Source organism: Onychomys torridus, chromosome 8 (assembly GCF_903995425.1).
Source record: "Onychomys torridus chromosome 8, mOncTor1.1, whole genome shotgun sequence".
NCBI lineage: Eukaryota > Metazoa > Chordata > Mammalia > Rodentia > Cricetidae > Onychomys > Onychomys torridus.
Genome location: NC_050450.1, coordinates 57,275,517 through 57,293,456, shown reverse-complemented (window position 1 = coordinate 57,293,456; position 17,940 = coordinate 57,275,517). Strand labels below are relative to the sequence as shown.

The window sequence follows — 17,940 nt, the reverse complement described above, 5'->3', positions numbered from 1 at the left end:
CTATGTATCAGTCCTGTGGCACTGTTGTTCTTGGAAGACACTGTCTCCCTAGCGCCATCCCCACCTATGGCTCTTACAGTCTTTCTGCCTCTTCCACCTAGATGCCTCATCCTCGAGGGAGGGTCTGATGAGGACATCCCATTGAGGACTGAGTACTTCAACGTCTCTCCTCTGCGTATTGTATGGTTGTGGGTCTCTGTGTTAGTTCCTGTAGAACATGAGAAGAAGCTTCTCTGATGTGGGTTGGGCAAGGCACTGATCTGTAGGTATAGCCGTATGTAATTAGGAGTCATTTTATTGCTGTGTTCCTTTAATAGAAGAGTAGTAGCAGCAGCAGAATAAGGACCAGGTCACCAAGGCCCATGACCTATCCAGTCAGGTTCTTGCCCACTTTAGCCCTGTCAGGTTTGGGTTCCATCTCATGGAGTGAGCCTTGAATCCAATTTTAAAAAAGGGTGGGGTGGGGGTGGGGCAGCAGCGGTGGTTACTTCCATAACATTTATGCCACTATTGCCCTGGTATATCTTGCACACATGTAACTATTGTGGGTAACACTGTTTGTATCTGTATCTGGGGGATAATGGTGATTGCCTTTCTCCTCTGATAGCATGTCAGTAGGAGAGAAGCTTCTAGTTAGACACCAGCTTGAGTTCTCTTGTTCTGTAACACCAGTTAAGTGCTGTCTTCAGCAATGGGGACTTAACCACTAGGTTGTGGTGAGTAACCAATAGCCTTGGCAACAAACAGCCTTTGATCTTTTTTTATTTTGTTTTTCAAGACAGGGTTTCTCTGTAGCTTTGGAGCCTGTCCTTGACTAGCTCTGTAGACCAGGCTGGCTTCGAACTCACAGAGATCCACCTGCCTCTGCCTCCCAAGTGCTGGGATTGCAGGCGTGCGCCACCACTGCCAGGCTGCCTTTGATCTTTAGAGGGCTCCAGGGGATCCCTTTGGCCAAACACTCAACAAGCTGTAACCCATCCCTAGCACTAGAGGTTTTACTTGGTGGCATAAGAGGTCTGGTTGGGGGCTAGAGAGATGGCACAGGGGTTAAGAGCAGCGGCTGTTCTTCCAGAGGTCCTGAGTTCAATTCCCAGCACCCACATGGTGGCTCACAATCATCTGTAATGAGGTCTGGCGCCCTCTTCTGTATACATAATAAAAAAGAAAGGAAAAAAAAGAGGTCTAGTTGGGACATTGTCTTCCCTACTGTTTGATGACTCCATTTAGATTCCTTCCACATATGTGTTTTAGGACGCTACTACAGTAGGCTTTCGTGATTGTTCATTTATTTGTTTTTTCCAAGGGTTTCTCTGTGTAGTCCTGGCTGGCTGTCCTGGATCTGATTCTGTAGCCCAGGCTGGCCTGGAACACAGAGATCTGCCTGCCTCTGCCTCCCGAGTTCTGGGATTAAAGGTGTGCGCCACCACCGCCGCCCGGCCTCCGGATGGTTTTTTAAATGGCATATAGTGTTAGTTGTCCCACCCCCCATATTCCCTCCTCTACCCACCCCCAAATTTAGTCCTCCTGGTTCCTCCTTAACAATGTACACTATTTCCCACTCCTCAGAGCCTCTTCTCCCCCTGGTTGTTTACGAGGTACCTAACCTCTGTGTTTATTCAGACTATAGCACACATATCAAAAGCTTAAAAGCTAACATACACAAATAAGAGAAAACACAATCTTTGTCTTTTGGGGCCTGGGTTACCTTGCTCAGAATAATTTTTTTCTATTTCTATCCATTCACCTGTAGTGTCATCATCTCCTTTTTCTTAGTAGCTGAGTACTATTCCCTTGTGTAAAAATATCACATTTTCATTAACCATTCATCAGTTGATGGACATCTAGGCTTGTTTTTTGTTTGTTTTTGAATCAGGGTTTCTCTGTGTAACAGTCCTGGTTGTCCTGGAACTCACTTTGTAGACTCAAACTCCACCGACCTCTGACTCCCATCCCTTTGGGATCAAAGGCGTGCGCCACTGCTGCCCGGCTACAGGTGACTTTTTATTTTTAAATGTGTATGAGATTTTTGCCTGCATGTATGTCTGTGCCTGGTGCCCTCGGAGACCAGAAGGTGTCGGATACCATGGAACTAAAGTTACGGATGGTTGTGATCTGCCATGGAGTGCCCTTAGGAAGAGCAGTCATCACTCCAGCCCATTGACTTTTTATTGCATTTTTTTGGGACAGAGTCTCACTATGTAGTACTGGCTGGCCTGGAACTCACTATATAGACTAGGCTAGCCTCAAACTCAGATCTGCCTGCCTCTGACTCCTAAATACTGGAATTAAAGGCATTCCCCAACCTGTCTGATCATGTTTAAACTTTTTTTTTTTTTTTTTTTTTTTTTGAGACAATTTCTCTGTGTAGCCCTGGGTGTCCTGGAACTCACTCTGTAGACCAGGCTCTATAGACTCAGAGATTCGCCTGCTTCTGCCTCCCAAGTTTGAGGATTAAAAAAGGTGTGTGCCACTACTGCCTTTTTATATAAAAAAAAAAAAAAAATCTTTATGGGGTGGTGGTGGTGGTGGTGAATGCCTTTAATCCTAGCACTTGGGAGGCAGAGGCAGGTGAGTTCAAGATCAGCCTGTTCTGTAAAGTGAGTTCTAGGACAGTCAGAGCTGTTACAGAGAAACCGTGTCTCAAAAAACCAAAAAAGTTAAAAAAAAAAAAAAAAAAAGAGGTTCTTTTCTCATATAATATATTCTGGTTACAGCTGCTGAGCAGCAGTGGCACACACCTTTAATTCCAGCACTTGGGAGGCAGAGGCAGACGGATCTCTGAGTTCGAGGCCAGCCTGATCTACAAAGAGAGTTCAAGGACAGCCAGGGCTACACAGAGAAACCTTGCCTCAAAAAATAAATAAATAACCCAACCAACCAACCAAAAAAGGCTTCTAAGAGATAACAACCAAACCTAACAAAATAAAATAAAATGAAGCAAAACCTTTCATATTGGAGTTGGACACGGCAGCCCAACAGGAGGAAAAGAGTCCCAAGAGTGGGCACAGGCTTTACGTGTCACTGTGTATCCTGGAACTTGATATGTAGACCAAGCTGTCCTCAACTTTGGGGCGATTCTCCTGACTCAGCACCCTGAGTGCATGTACCAACACGTCAAGTGAACTTGGGTTTTGCTTCTTCTTCTTTTTTTTTTTCACAATGTTGCCAAAGTGTAACAACTATTTTTCACCTTCAATATAGCATGCAAAAAAACCCATGAAATATTTAAGACTTTATTATAAAATATACTTTGTGCGACATAATTTTTCTGAATTTAAGATAGGCTAGGCTAAGCATGTTTCACAAATAAACTGTGTTAGATGCATTTTTGGCATATGGTATTTTTAAAATAACATTCAACATTTGGCAAATTGAAGGAAATCAGGTTACATGGTTTCTTCAGATTCTAATTGTGTATGGGTGTTTTGCCTACATATACGTGTACCACATCCATGCCTAGTGCCAGTAGAGGCTAGAAAGCTCCAGACTCCCCAGGACTGGAGTTACAAGTGGTTGTGAACACCTGTGGCTGCTGGGAATTGAACCCAGGTCCTCTGGAAGAGCAGCCAGTGCTCCTGACTGCTGAGCCATCTCTCCAGCTCTGGTTTGGTTGTTGTTTTAAGTTTATATGTTTTGCCTACATGTATGCATGTGCATCACATGTATGCCTGGTTTTGCCTGCGGAAGTCAGAAGAGGGGTCAGAGTCCCTAGAACAGGAGTTGGGGACAGTTGTGAACCCCCCCTCCCCCAACACATACACAGACAGACACACAAAACCGAGCCAACGACAGGACAAAAGTCAAGAAGCAGGCTAAAGGGCAGAGGGAGACAGGACCCTCCGAGAGTGGGCCCGGACCCAAGGGTGAGCAGCGACCTGGGCCAGGGGCAGCCGTTCTGAGGGGTTATGCTTGAGCAGCTTGGAGATGAGGTCCTGGGCCCCCTCAGGCACAGAATGGGGGAACTTCAGGTCCACCTGCAGGTAAGGGAGAAAGGTTTCGTCTGTGTTACCCCGACTACATCTTCCTTGACTACTCATTTGATCAAAACATTCTTACAACCCCCAGAGGAGGCACTGTTGACAATGGATGGCTGCTGGGGAACGGAAGACATTTCCCTTTGGGAGGGTGGGTGGGTACAGGTAGGTTGCTGGTGCTCAAGCAGGCAGAACTAGCTGGTCTTGGGGGCTATAAAAGAAAGAGGACATGAAGGTGGGTGGTGCAGGTGTTAGGAAAGGAGTCCAGGGGGGGATCTGATCAAGGTACACTGTGTGTGTGTGTGTGTGTGTGTGTGTGTGTGTGTGTGTGTGTGTGTATGAAACTGTCAGAGAATAAAGAACAAGTATTTACAAAACAGGGAGACTTTGAAGAACCCCATAAGTCCACTCTGCCCACTCCCGGACCCTGGCTTCCACAGTACACAGAGCCCAGGTAGGTATCCTACCTTGACAATCCGACGGTATGTTTCACTGTGGCTAGGGCTCTCGAAGGGTGGGTTTCCCACCATCAGTTCATAGCAGAGCACCCCGATGCACCACAGATCTACCATTTCGTTATGCATGCGCCCCTCAATCATCTCTGGGGGCAGATAGTCCAGGGTGCCACACATGGTCTTCCTCCTGGTGGGATGAAGGAAGTGGGTAGGGTCCCCAAAAGTCAGCTTCTCTTCTTTTTACTTGACAATAGGCAGCCCAGAGCCCCCAGGATTCAATGGAGGGGAGGTAGTTGTCCATCTAAATCAGACTGAGCATCTGGAGTAGGATGTAGTAATAATATAAGCCCAAGTGTCAGAGATGGGCACACATGGTTCCAGCATGGCCACCCTAATGGATTATCTTAATCTTTTTTTTTTTTTTTTTTTTTTTTTTTGCTTTTTAAGAAAGGGTTTCTCCTGGTTATCCTGGAACTCATTCTGTAGATCAGGCTGGCCTCAAACTCAGAGGTCTGCTTGCCTCTCAATTACTTGGATTAAAGGCATGCGCCATCACTGCCTGGCTATCTTAATCTCAATAAATAAGAAAATAAAATAATCAGAGAAGACAATGCTCCTTTCAAAGAAAAAACAGAAAATATCTTTGATACCCACCAAGCATACACTAGTCAGATAAGTCAGATTATATTTTTACTGTGTAATACCATGAAGCACTGAACAGTGATGGGGTCACCAGATACAGTGATAGACACCTCTAATCCCAATACTTGGTAAAGTGTCTTGTTTTGTTTCTTTTGAGACAGGGTCTCTTTATAATATAGCCTTGGCTGACCTGGAACTCACTAGGTAGACCAGACCAGCCTTGACCTCAGAGAGATCCACCTACCATTACCTCTCTAGAACTGGATTGAAAGGCATAAACCACTCTACTTAGCTTAATCCCAACATTTGGGCGGCGGAGGTAAATTGTCAGTCTGAGGTCAGCTTGGGCTACAGGGTAAAAATCTCAGGTTCAATTCCTAGCACCCACATGGCAGCTCACAACTATCTATAACTCCAAGATCTGACACCCTCACACAGATATACATGCAGACAAAACACCAACGCACATAAATAAATTATTTAAAAATGCTTATAAAAAGAAAAAAGGGCTGGAGAAATGGCTCAGAGGTTAAGAGCACTGGTTGCTCTTCCAGAGGTCATGTTTAGAGGTAAAGGCAAAGATGATCAGAAATTTACCATTAAATCTTTGGCTATATAGTGAGTTTGAAGCCATTATGTGCTACATTGGACCCTGTCTCAATCAACCAATCAGTAGTGTGGGAGTTTTCACAATGATACAAGAGCGGGCCCACTCTATTTAATGGAAAAAGAGCAGAAAATTCAGGACAGGAATTACTGGGTCACCTATTTCTGTAAATATATCGCTATGTCTATATTACATGGAGATAAATAAACCCCATTCTGAGGAACAAGGCACAGGAGAGTTTTATACAGAACGTCACAGCCGGACAGCAGGGACAGCCCCATCCTCACCATACCTCAGGGAAGGGGCATGCACAGACCAGCCGAAGTCCGCAATCTTCAGCTCCCCCTGGAGACCTAACAGCAGATTCTCAGGTTTTATGTCTCTGTGAATCACCTTCTTCTTGTGGCAGTACATCAACGCATCCGACAGTTCCTCCATGATCTGCGAGGGTCCACAACACAAGGTCAGCCAGGCCTTCACTTCCAGCCCCAGGCCCGGCCTCACAGCCCACACCCGGTCCCCACCGTGGCTGTCCGCTGCTCATCGAAAGTTCGGTTCTTCTGTAGTTCCTTGTAGAGCTCTCCCCTCGGGGCATATTCCAGGATCAAGTAGATCCTCCGCCGGTCATAGAAGTAGTTGTAGAGCCGAAGAATGTTGGGGTGTCTGGGGCAAAGAGAAAGGAAGCTTCGGCTCACATCTAGGAGACAGGACGGATGGCAGAGACCTAGATCAGGGTGGGAGCAGTAAGGAGGAGCTGGGCTGGTGGCCCAGGTGGACTAAGACGTGGCAGGGATGGCAGAAATAGGAAGGTGAGGTGACCAGGTTGGCAGAGGGCCGGGGTCAGGGCTGGGCCGCATACTGCAGATGTGCCTGGATTTCAATCTCCCGGCGAAGCTGGTGCTCCACTCCCTCCTTCTCAATCTGAGACTTGAAGAGGATCTTGAGAGCCACGATGAAATGGCTTTTCTTCTCCCGAGCCAAGTATACATTTCCAAATTTGCCTTTGCCCAGAGGACGTCCAATCTCAAAGTCATCAATAGTGAGGGTCCGCCTGATTAGAAAGGTGGGGGGGAAGGCACAGCTAGCTCGGTGCTGGCTGGCTTGGATTCTCAAGGTGTCTGGTTTCTCTCTCCTCAACAGTCCGCATTTATCTCTATTCCTATGCCCCTTAACTCCCCCATTTTGGCCTGACCACTGTTGAAGCCCCCCTACCTGCTCTGAGGTACTTACAAGGCAGTGGGGCCCCGACTGACATTTTCAGCCAACTTCTGGCCAGGGGCAGCTAAAGAGAGAGCAGGCATGTTGAGTCCCTCCTTTGCACAATGTCCCCTGGCACCCTCTCTGAGGTTCTGGTCCCTTGGCCAAACCTCTCCCCACTGTCCCAGGTACCTGTGGACTGGACATTGGACCGGTTCATGAGGGCGAGGGCAGATGTCACAGCAGGCTCCTTCCGCAGGACCCTCTGGGGCAGGGTGTTCAGGCCCGGATGAGACTGAGGAGCAAAGGGCGGGTCTGAGGGTGTCCTTGTCCCTGTGGCCTAGCTGGAATGTGCTACAAGCATCGTTTCAGCTACTTGTTACAGAACCCTCCACTTACACTTCAAAGAACAACGGTGATACACCGCGGTTTAGCTACCTCGCCCCAAAGGTCTGCTCAGTGCTCCACAAGAAACGGGTTATTAAGAAACAACTTGAGAGCCTGGTGTGCTGGCCCACATCTGTAACCCCAGCACTTAGGAGATGGAGGCTAAGACGATCCTCAACAGTCAGTTCAAGGCCAGTCTGAGCTAAATAAGACCTTGTTTTAACATCACCCTCCCCACCCCACCCCCCAAAAAAACAAACAACCAACCAACCAAACAAACAAAAAACAGCAAAGGAAATGAGTGAATGAAAAAAAAAACAATCCAAGACAAGAGGAAAAGATTCACTCTGACAGCTAACAATTCACTTGGCCCACGCCACCTTCTCAAGCATGGCATCGTCCAAACCGGATAGCTCTACACACACACATCACCACATTCATCCAGGCTTGTATGAGTTGAGCTCATGAAGCGGAAACACCAGTACTTAATCCTTTATAATAAAGACCAGAGGAATGCTGACAACCTTGGGCCACTTCTTCACTTTCAAACTTGTCTGAGTTTTTTTGGTAGTGACCAAGGGACATGGAACAGTGGTGTCTCATTCAGACTCCACTTCGTCAGTTTTACCCAGTGCTCCCTGCGGGAAGAAGCTGGGACAAAGGAGCAGATGGACTGTCCAGGATGCCCAGGTCCCACCAACAGGGAACAGAAAGCAAGGGGCTCTTCATTTTGGAGGAGGGCACAGGGCCCGGTTATTTTGCCAAGCTCATTACAGGTGTGCAGCATCGTGCTTACTAGCTCATTTCTACGGCCAAGAGAGGGCCCCAGTGCGCCTACAAACCTCCCCCAATGATACCAGTCTAGATTGGCCCATGTGTTAAAACACACACACACACACACACACACACACACACACACACACACAATTTCAAATCTATGTGGATCCTTAGCTCTAACCACTCACTAAGATAAATCCCAGGCTGGAGTAGAGCTCAATGGTACCTCAAAACGTGAGGCTCTGGGTTTGATATCCAACCCAGCCTCACAAACATTTAGACCATCCTGGACCTTTGGCACGGTAACTGTCTATCCTATTCTAATTCCCGTGCAGTCAATTTTTTTTTTTCAGACCAGAGGGTGGGATTCATGGTCCGAAAGCGCAACGCTGCTGCTGGCTGCGTCCCAGCTAGTACCGGTCTGTGACCAGCAGGCTCAGCTCCGCAGAAGCCCTCAGCCTCAGGTCGGCCACATCGGAAACCGCAAGGCTGCAAGGGATCAGACGGAGCTCTCTCTGCAAGCCAGCTCTTGGGGAGCCCGTCGGAAGCGCTCGGGGGACAGCCCAGAGCGGGGCCCGACGTCGGTCTCCCGCGGGAGGTGGGGCGGGGAGGGCGGCCAGGAGCTTACCGTCTGCGAGCCGTAGGGCCACGGGTAGGCGTTCTCCTTCTGGGCCATTCTCAAGAGGAGAAGCCGGCGGAGCGCCGCGCGGAGGGGGAGGCAGCGCTGGGCGAGGCCGGAGGTGCAGCGGCCGCTCTGCGGGGAGGCGAGCCTGGGCCGGCGGGAGGAAGCGAATTAGCCCGCAGGTCGAGGTCGGGGCGCACCCCTCCCGTTAGGCGGCCCGGCAGGCTCGTGGCCCGCCCAACGGAGCCCGACCCCGTGGAGCACCTGCGCCCTCCGCAGCCCACGCTCTCCACTCGGCGCCGGCTGGGTGGAGGAACTGGCCCGCAGCTCCGCGACCCCGGCACGTTCAAATCTCCCGCTCTGAGCCCATTGGCTGAGCTGCGCCCAAACCCACTCTCATTGGCTACGATTCTTGTGACGTAACTCGTTGAGACGCAAACATTTAAAAAAAAATAAAGGTGCGGATTAAGAGGCTGGTTTCTGCCGGGCGGTGGTGGCGCACGCCTGTAATCGCAGCACTCGGGAGGCAGAGGCAGGCGGAGCCTGGGCTACCAAGTGAGATCCAGGAGAGGCGCAAAGCTACACAGGGAAACCCTGTCTCGAAAAACAAAAACAAAAACAAACAAACAAAAAAACACCCAAGAAAAACAAAGACAACAAACAAACAAAACAAAAACTGTCTGGTTCGCAGGAGAATTTAAATGCTGCCCTTGACACAATCTTTGTCCTCTTGGTGGGTTGTCTGTAGGATGGCCTATGAGATCCAAACCCAGAGCGCGCAGGTCCCTTACATAAACAGGCATAATATCGTATGTGACACCGTATCTGCATTGTTTGTAATTCTTTCCGGCTCTGGCTAACCGCTAGCTCACCTAACTACCTAATCCTATGGAAATGCTGAGAAACAGTAGTAAGCTCTCTGTGAGGGACGTGAGACAGGGAGTCAGTACAGATGCAATCTATTAGAGGAGATGGGCGGATTCGTAGGTTAGACAGATAGACAGACAAGCAGTTTGTTGAATCCATGGTTGTAGAATTCATGAATGGGGATCTGTATTTCTGGGCTCTCTATTCTCCTTGTCGGTTTTGTGCTTGGGTTTTGTTTGAGACGAAGTCTCTCTGTTCAGATCAGGTTGGCCTCCAAGTCACGATGTAGCCCAGGCTGGCCTCGAACTTCTGACCCCGGCACCACAGCTTCCCAAGAACTCGGATTACAAGCACACACTACCAGCTTGTTTATTCCATTCCTGATTTCTTTTTAAACGCCCTTCAAGTTCCTAGAAAGCTTTTGGCGGTGGATCTTCCTGCTCTGCTTCCCAGATAGCTGTGGTGTGTGAACGCAGACCCCCAAACCAGCATGTCCTACATTCTTTGGCTAGGCACACTCAAAACCCACTCTCCTGCGAATGTTTTGTTTGTGCGGGATTACTATTTTGTTCTTAAAGATCCTTTAATGTTTCTAACTCTAACATCAGGCTTGTAATTCCAGCACTCTGGAGCCTGAGGCAGGAGGATTGCCAGGAGTTCCAGGCTATAGTGTGAGCCATTTACTCAGAAAAAGTAAATAAGTTTTCAAATTCTATAAAGTAGCAGTTCCCACTGAGTAAACCCTTGATTTTCATTCCATCTCTTGAGTGATGGTAAATGTGGATTTTTCTGGCCGAGTAGCATTGAGGGTGGCCATGAGGGGGCATTTCCCCATTTTCCTGCCTAGGGCTGACAGTCCACATGCCTGGGCAGGACCGGAACTGTTTTGAAGGCTTGAGTTTGGGTGTATACAACATCTGCAGCAGCAGTCAGTCCACGGCCTGCGACTGTCTCAGCGCCTGTGACAAAATGCCTGGTCTGTCACAGACAGGGCAAGTGGAAGGAGTGAGGTGAAGGAGCCGAGATTCTGGTTGGCATGGCATCTGTTGTCAGGTCCTGAGCCCAGATTCCTCACCAGGAACCCCCTGCCACACTGGCAAAGCTGTTGCTTGTGGAGCAAAGATGTGCCAGGATATGAAGCTGTGTCTTTGTGAGAAGACAAGACGTATGTGTGTGTGTGTGTGTGTGTGTGTGTGTGTGTGTGTATGTGTTGTATGTTGTGTATGTGTTGTATGTGTGTTGTGTGTATGTGTGTGTGTTGTATGGTGTGTATGTGTTGTGTGTATGTGTGTTGTGTGTATGTGTGTGGTGTGTGTGTATGTATGTGTGTATGTGTGTGGTGTGTGTATGTGTGTGTGTGTGGTGTGTGTGTATGTGTGTGTATGTGTGTGTGTATTGTGTGTTGTGTGTGTGTTGTGTATATGTGTGGTGTGTGTGCATGTGTATGTGTATGTGTGTGTGTATTGTGTGGTGTGTGTGTATGTGTGTGTGTGCTGTGTGTATGTGTGTGTGGTGTATGTATGTGTGTGTGTATTGTGTGGTGTGTGTGTATTAGTGTGTATGTTGTATGTGTGTGTATGTGTGTGGTGTATGTGTATGTGTATGGTGTGTGTGTGTGTGTGGTGTGTGTGTGTGTGTGTGGTGTGTGTGTGTATTGTGTGGTGTGTGTGTGTATTGTGTGGTGTGTGTGTGTGTGGTGTGTGTGTGTGTGTGGTGTGTATGTGTGTATGTGTGTGTGTATATGTGTGTGTGTGGTGTGTATGTGTGTGTGTGTATGTGTGTGGTGTATGTGTGTGTGTGTATATGTGTATGTGGGGGGGAGGTGAGTTGAGCAAGAAGCGTTTGCTAGCTTGGGTTTCACTTCCTTTCTTACTTTTGTTCTGCTTTTTTCCCCCTTTTAAAAACAGACAGAAATGTCCCCAGCTCCTAGTGAGAAGCAGCGTGGAGAGAAGCATCCTTTGCATACCTTACTCTGTTACTCTGTATTCTACCCAAAGTTCATCAGGGATGATGAAAAATACGTTTAGACTTTGGTCCCACCCACAGTGACTGGCTCACACCTGTCACCCAGCACTTCGGGGGCAGAGGCAGGAGGATCACTGAAGTACAGGCCTATTTGGTTTGCACAGTAAGTTCCAAGCCAGGATACAAAGTAATAAAATAAATACAGTAAAACAAAAAAATGGAATTAAATTTTATTTTTAACTTTTCAAGTTTATTTTAAATAGTCAAATGCTGAGTCTGGTTCATTCGATTCCTTCACTGCCAAACCAGGGCCAGGGACTGCTTCTGCTCCTGCTTCTTCTTGCCTGTGACGACAGGATGCAAAGATACCTGCGGGGCGGCGAACCTTCAACTCCACATTATCCTGGGCGTCCTTCTGCCGGGCTGTGAGCAGAAAGCCCTTGATTTCCTCAGTTTTCTGAGATATGGCGCTGGGCGGTCCACACTGGCCACTGCACCCAAAACACACAGCAGCGAGACTTTAATTTTAAATATAACCACACTGGGGGAGGGCGTGGGAGGAAGTTCACTTAGGCTTGAAAAAGTCTTACAGCCCCTTAAAATCACTAGGACAGCTAAGAAAAGCCTTTAACGAAAAGCTGAGATTCCAGGAATCAGTGTCACAGATCTTGGTCAGTAAAGGCAAAGGAAATAGTATGACCTGGGAGCCAACGCCTGTTACGTCGGTTCTTGGGAGTTGCAGACAGCAAGATCAAGAGTTCAAGATCAGCTACCGAGGGCCCGAGGGCCAGCCTGGGCTACAGGAGAACTCACGAAAATACAAAAACCACAACAACCGCCCCCAAATCCAAACCAACAGACCAAACGAACAAGCGCAAAGGGCGTCGCTGCTGGCAGCATTTTAAATAGTAAGAAAAAGGATAATTAGGTATTACCCAGATGTCCACCCTCAGAAAAACTGCTTAAGACTTTACATAAGTGTCGCAGAATTTTAGGTTGTCGCTCCAATCATAAGGAATGTGTAATTATATTTTTCATACAGATGTTGAGTAAAAATAAGAGACAAACTTGTGGGCCCCACCCGAAAACATAAATTAAAAGGTCGAGAGTGAAAACAGTGGTTTGGGGTAATGTAAATAACTATTATTGTTTTCAAACTGATTAACTATTGCTACAGGTTTTCCGAAAAAAAGGTCATTTATTGCCTTAAATAGATTTTCTGAACAAGAGCTGGGTGACTGTCATTAACAATTACTGTTAGGATGTCTATATACGTATTAAAGGAAAGGGTATGGCTATTTTGACAGAAACCGGAAAAGGCGTAAAAAACTTGACCCGAATTCACAGCGTCGAGAGAAACGGTGTGAACGTAGTAATTATAATTAGAACTGACATTGGGCTCTTCTCTCCCTTGAAAGGAATACGTAACCAGAAAATAAGGACAGCTGATGACCCCGACGTGATTTGAACACGCAACCTTCTGATCTGGAGTCAGACGCGCTACCGTTGCGCCACGAGGCCTCTGTGCGCCCTGGGGTTGACGGGCCAGGTGAACAGAAGCCTTACCCGCAGTGAGCACGGCGGATGTTTCCTCGGGTTGAACTTCGGCCTTTGTTCACTCGGTTCCCAGACCGAGGGAGGCTCGTGCTCACACGGAAATCAACCACGGTTAAACGATGGGAAGTGCTTATGTGTCTTTGGCGGAAAGGCAAATTTTTTAGCCCAGATGTGTCAATGACAAAAAAAAAAAAAAATCTCGTTTAGTTTCTCTGGATCCTGCTTTTCTTATTCATACTTTCGGTACAATCAAGATTTGGCATAATAACATCAAAAATACATATGCAGATGAGTATAAATTGGATCGCAGCAAGCGCTATTAACATCTGCGTTGGTGGTATAGTGGTGAGCATAGCTGCCTTCCAAGCAGTTGACCCGGGTTCGATTCCCGGCCAACGCAGTTGTGTGTTTTTTTTTTTTTTTTTTTTTTTCCTTTCTTCCCCTCCCCTCCCCCGCTTCTTGGCCAAATTGATAGTGGGTATTAAATGTCCAGAGGAACCTTTACTTCCAAGCCTTGGAGTCCGCGGAGACCAGTCCGCCTCTCTGCCACAACCTCGGGCGTTGGCCAGGTTCCTGCCCTGTGTCCTGTATGCTTCCCCGGGTGTGTGCACCCGGTTCGCCGGAACTACAGACTCTGCTCGGGTGACGGTGAAAAATCCAGACCCAGATGCCCCGGGGGCCAAAGCAAAGGTTGATTCACCTGGCCTCTACATTCGGGGGCAGCAGCTCGCCAAAGTTTAAGACTGGCAATGCCTATCCTGGAAGTATGAGGTTTGAGGTTTAACAAAAAGTATACTCAGCTCCTCCCCGTCGGGGAATCGAACCCCGGTCTCCCGCGTGACAGGCGGGGATACTCACCACTATACTAACGAGGATTGAGCTGAGGCAAGGCTTCTCCAGATCCCTGATCTGGGTTCCACACTGAGGCTGCTTTGCGGGCTCCGCGGCGGCCTTTTCCTTCCAACCCTTCAAAGTGGCGATCAGAAATCCACGCCCGTTGTAGGCAGCAACGGAAAGGGCGTCTGCAGAAAGTCCGGAGACAGCAGGAGCGACCGAAAGGCACAGATGGTCTCCGAGGCTGTCGAAACCCGCGTTCTGACGATCCCCGGCTCTCCAAGAGGACCCAGGGTATCTCTCGGCACTCCTCACCTGTCATCCACAATTCCAAGACGGATGTTGGCCAAACGGATACCAGCCTCCAGCGTCCAGGGTGAGGTTCCTAGCAGGAAGGGAGGGAGCAGAAACCGGGCGACTTGCCTAAAAACGGACGGTGTTGCGCTCGCCCTGGCATGCCGGCTAGGACCGTCGTGTTGTAAAGCGCTTACTGCTTAGTCCGTGACACTGGCAAAAGTGCAAAGACGGGGCTCGTCCGGGATTTGAACCCGGGACCTCTCGCACCCGAAGCGAGAATCATACCCCTAGACCAACGAGCCGACATGCGACCTTGTCCGCGGACGCCCATAGAGGTCGTACGACATTGGCTGCCGTCGGGGTGACACCGCCCGCTGCAGAGCCCCTCGGGGCAGGGTCCGTCTGCCGCCCCGCGCTGGCCCGCGAGCTCCGTCTCTGTCCCCGCGCCGCCGTGCTAGGCCGCTCTGCCGTTAGGGACGGCGTTTTCCCGCTACTCGGGCGGTTCCGAACCCTGAGGTCACCGCCCTTCCTCGACCCGCCCGGAGCCCTCCTGCCCAGACTCGAGCTTTGACGTTCATCCGTCGGACGGCTTGGTTTGGAGACGTGCTGGGGACCGCGACCCGAACTCCCTGGGTGAAGGGCAGCTTTTCTCGCCGTCTCTGCGTTAGCCTTACTGCAGTTTCCTAGGATAGACCCTTCGGTGGCCCACCATCTATCCACACGACCTGTCCACGCCCAGCCAATAGAGAGAGCGAGACTCCCAAGAGGTGTTGCTAGCATGGGCGCTGGGTGCCCAGCTGGTAGGATCAGATGCCCTCCCTCTGACTCTCCTCTTTAGCTTTCTCTTTCCCTCCCAGCGTAACTGGGTGTGGACAAAACCAGGAACTGAATCTTGATTCAGAGTGAGCAATCTGAGAAGGACGATGAATTAGCACCCTAAAGGGTCTGTGTCACGTCTCCTCGTTAGCCAGTCAGTTCACTGGGAGGAGAAACAAAAGCAGGCGATTCAAAGTCTAGCTTTGCTCCTGGGGCTAGCCTCGCCTCTGAGATTCAAGGTGTCGGTGTTTTTAATCCTTATCATTCGGGCTCCATTCTCTCAGTAGCAGAGGGAGGGGTCACATACACCTAGGCCACTGCATTCCTTTTAGCTTCCTACAAAACGAAGTACAAATGTGCTCCTATACACTGTGGAGTGCCCTTATCACTAGACTTGGACGAAAATATCTGACATTGTAATAGGAGCCAAAGCTTTACACTGAAGCACACAGTTCTGGGGTTTAACTTTGGACTGCCACACTTGCTGACTGCCACTGGGATAGGGCAAGACGTCTTAGTGTACTGCAGTCGTTGGCTTGTCTACGCCAGGAGCCTACCCTGCAGGAGAATTTCTTCATGCATGTCCTTCCTGTCAGTTACGAAAACAATATTTTTCCAAAGCATGTCTAGAACTTTTCCCTTGCAACTGTCTCACTGTCCCCCATCGTGTGTGTGTGTGTGTGTGTGTGTGTGTGTGTGTGTGTAATTATCACACGTGCCACCATGTCCAGCTAAGTACTTAACACATTTTAAAAAATGTGTATGGGCGTCTTGCACATGTCACCTAATGATTGCAGAGACTAGAAGAGGAGGTCAGATCCCCTGGAACTGGAGTTGCAGATGGCTGGGAATTGAACCAGACTCCCTTGGAAGAGCAGCCAGTACTCTTGACCATTCCCTGCTTTATTATCACCGCTGCCCCTGCTGCCTGGTGCGCAGTAGTTTCCCCATGGAATGCCCAGGAACTTCTGACCTGGTCTTTAAGACTTCGCTTACCTCATATGGAAAGCTGAGCCTGCCCCCACCTTCCATTCTGTGGCACCATGAAATGCCACCCCTTTCTCGTGCTCTTGGGGTACACTGTCCTCGCGCTTCCTGCCTTGTGTTGAAAGAGCCTGAGAAAAAGATCTGCCTTACTGCTTTGCTTACAGATGTGCTTTTGGGTTCCGATATGTCACTGCCTTGTCTCCGCGAGAGCAATCCCTTGAAGCCATTGCCTGGTGGAATGGTGTCTATCTTCCAAGGAGGTGCAGCCACGTCAACATCCTCAGTTCTTGCCCTGCTTCCAGCATCCATGTCCACCGTTACCGCCCAGCTTCAGTCTGCCAGGAACACTCCCCACTAGCCCACAGGAGGCTCCGGATGACCCTTGGTCATGGTGCTCTCTTGACTCCCCATCCACAAAGTCCTGGTCCTTCGGTGGTGGCAGGTCTGTTAAGTCCTGCTGATTCCTGTCCTAACTTGCTTCTTGTGGGGCTAGAAGGAGATGGAGGCAGTAGTAACTTCACATGAAAGACCTGCCTGCTACAGGGCTGCATCTAGAATTCACAGCAAATTTTAACATATTCTTTATATATCCAAAGTATAAAACTATGAGGCCCCAAACCAAAAGAATTACAGTGAGGACCTCCACAAAACACAATGGTTCTAATACAAAGAGTAATGGGATTGGGGAAGAAGGATGGGCATGAAGTCACAGGTAGGTGCGTTGTGAAACTCCTGATTCCAGGTAAGGTAAGAGGGCCATTTTACAGTTGGTGAACGTGGTGACTGCTCATAGGTAAAATTGGTAAAGGATAATTCCAATTAAAAACGGAATAGTGTGCTTTACTCTCGAGTAACATACATAAGGCACCGCTGGGATTCGAACCCAGGATCTCCTGTTTACTAGACAGGCGCTTTAACCAACTAAGCCACGGCGCCAAGGGCGTAAGGAGCTTCTTCCGAAGGGTACTACAGGAATATATGGTTTACAGCTCAAACTAGAATATATCGTGCAGTCGAAAATACTTGATATTTCCCACAAGTGAGGGGAAATGCATGATGACTGAGCTCGGATTCTAGAATTGCGACGGGACCTTTAGGGTGTCACACAGTTCTTGGGACAGAAACAATACAGTCGAAAATTTCAAGAATTAAAAAACTACTCAGAGACGTAGTCGGCAGGATTCGAACCTGCGCGGGGAGACCCCAATGGATTTCTAGTCCATCGCCTTAACCACTCGGCCACGACTACAGAACTTGAGCGTTCGCTTTTATCCTATGCCTTTGTTACTCTCCACGCTCTCTCTCCTTCCTCCACCCATCGCCGTTTTGACTGTGTGTGAGACGATGATGGCGCGAGAGCCTGTGCCGGACGGACTCGGAATGGGCCTTTTTGGCTTAGCACCGAACATCCTTTGACCCTTCCTGCCGGGTCCTCCCAGTCTGTCTCCAGCAAAGGTCTTGTGGGAAAGGAAGCAGCGGCGGCGGCGACCAGACTGTTCCTGCTTCTAGACCCCGGAGCGCGTTCCTTCCTAGTTGTAGACCGCTAGCAATTGAGGTTTTAAGGGATTGCAAGTGATACCCCAGGAACGAATCCTTCATATATAAGCATCTGAAAACAAAAAAAAGTACCACCCTTGGCCCGTACGGGGATCGAACCCGCGACCTTGGCGTTATTAGCACCACGCTCTAACCAACTGAGCTAACCGGCCAACTGCGATAACACTGCTGAAAAGGCACCCCCAAATCTGTTAAGTAATGGGCTCCGACGTTACAAAAACAAACCGGGAAGAGCTCGAGGCAATTCATTGAGAGCAATTCTGGAAGGTTCAAAACCCCGGGACTCGGCCGGTTACCAAGGGTCCACCTTTGGTCTGGCCCCGGGGAACCCCTCGTCGTTTCTTCCCCTTCCTCTCCGTCTGTCCTCTGTTTCCAAACCCTCCCAGGCCCTGCCCGCTC

General features: G+C 49.1%; 1 protein-coding gene and 7 non-coding genes across 11 annotated transcripts; 1 reads left to right on the top strand and 7 right to left on the bottom strand.

Moving 5' to 3' along the window:
- Positions 1-3,812: 3,812 nt before the first annotated feature.
- Aurkb (aurora kinase B) lies at positions 3,813-8,725 on the bottom strand. Of its 4 annotated transcripts, none has more exons than XM_036197556.1 (8): positions 8,668-8,725; positions 7,068-7,170; positions 6,909-6,960; positions 6,538-6,729; positions 6,203-6,341; positions 5,971-6,119; positions 4,442-4,616; positions 3,813-3,974 (listed from the first exon to the last, which is right to left on the bottom strand). In XM_036197556.1, the coding sequence occupies exons 1-8, from the start codon at positions 8,713-8,715 to the stop codon at positions 3,813-3,815; spliced, it is 1,020 nt and encodes a 339-aa protein (XP_036053449.1). In that variant the 5' UTR covers positions 8,716-8,725. The 4 variants fall into 4 exon arrangements, with proteins under 4 accessions (XP_036053449.1, XP_036053450.1, XP_036053448.1 ...); XM_036197557.1 differs by having other exon boundaries at positions 6,203-6,402; positions 6,680-6,729; XM_036197555.1 differs by having other exon boundaries at positions 6,538-6,770; positions 6,932-6,960.
- Positions 8,726-12,942: 4,217 nt separating this feature from the next.
- On the bottom strand, positions 12,943-13,014 carry Trnaw-cca. The gene has a single exon. It is a non-coding gene; the product is annotated as a tRNA-Trp (tRNA).
- A 364-nt stretch (positions 13,015-13,378) lies between these two features.
- Positions 13,379-13,450, top strand: Trnag-ucc. The gene has a single exon. It is a non-coding gene; the product is annotated as a tRNA-Gly (tRNA).
- Positions 13,451-13,853: 403 nt separating this feature from the next.
- Trnad-guc lies at positions 13,854-13,925 on the bottom strand. The gene has a single exon. It is a non-coding gene; the product is annotated as a tRNA-Asp (tRNA).
- Positions 13,926-14,411: 486 nt separating this feature from the next.
- On the bottom strand, positions 14,412-14,483 carry Trnap-cgg. The gene has a single exon. It is a non-coding gene; the product is annotated as a tRNA-Pro (tRNA).
- Positions 14,484-16,846: 2,363 nt separating this feature from the next.
- On the bottom strand, positions 16,847-16,920 carry Trnat-agu. The gene has a single exon. It is a non-coding gene; the product is annotated as a tRNA-Thr (tRNA).
- A 231-nt stretch (positions 16,921-17,151) lies between these two features.
- On the bottom strand, positions 17,152-17,233 carry Trnas-aga. Its single transcript has one exon. It is a non-coding gene; the product is annotated as a tRNA-Ser (tRNA).
- A 386-nt stretch (positions 17,234-17,619) lies between these two features.
- Trnai-aau lies at positions 17,620-17,693 on the bottom strand. Its single transcript has one exon. It is a non-coding gene; the product is annotated as a tRNA-Ile (tRNA).
- Positions 17,694-17,940: the final 247 nt, after the last annotated feature.

What these genes read in the sequence shown, in the direction of transcription:
- Aurkb (XM_036197555.1), bottom strand. Translation starts at nt 8,715, where the DNA reads ATGGCCCAGAAGGAGAACGCCTACCCGTGGCCCTACGGCTCGCAGACG. An exon ending in GGCCCTACGGCTCGCAGACG is followed by an intron (nt 7,171 to 8,667) that starts GTAAGCTCCTGG and finishes TTTGCTCCTCAG; the next exon opens with TCTCATCCGGGCCTGAACAC. An exon ending in GAAATCCAGGCACATCTGCA is followed by an intron (nt 6,342 to 6,537) that starts GTATGCGGCCCA and finishes TCTTTGCCCCAG; the next exon opens with ACACCCCAACATTCTTCGGC.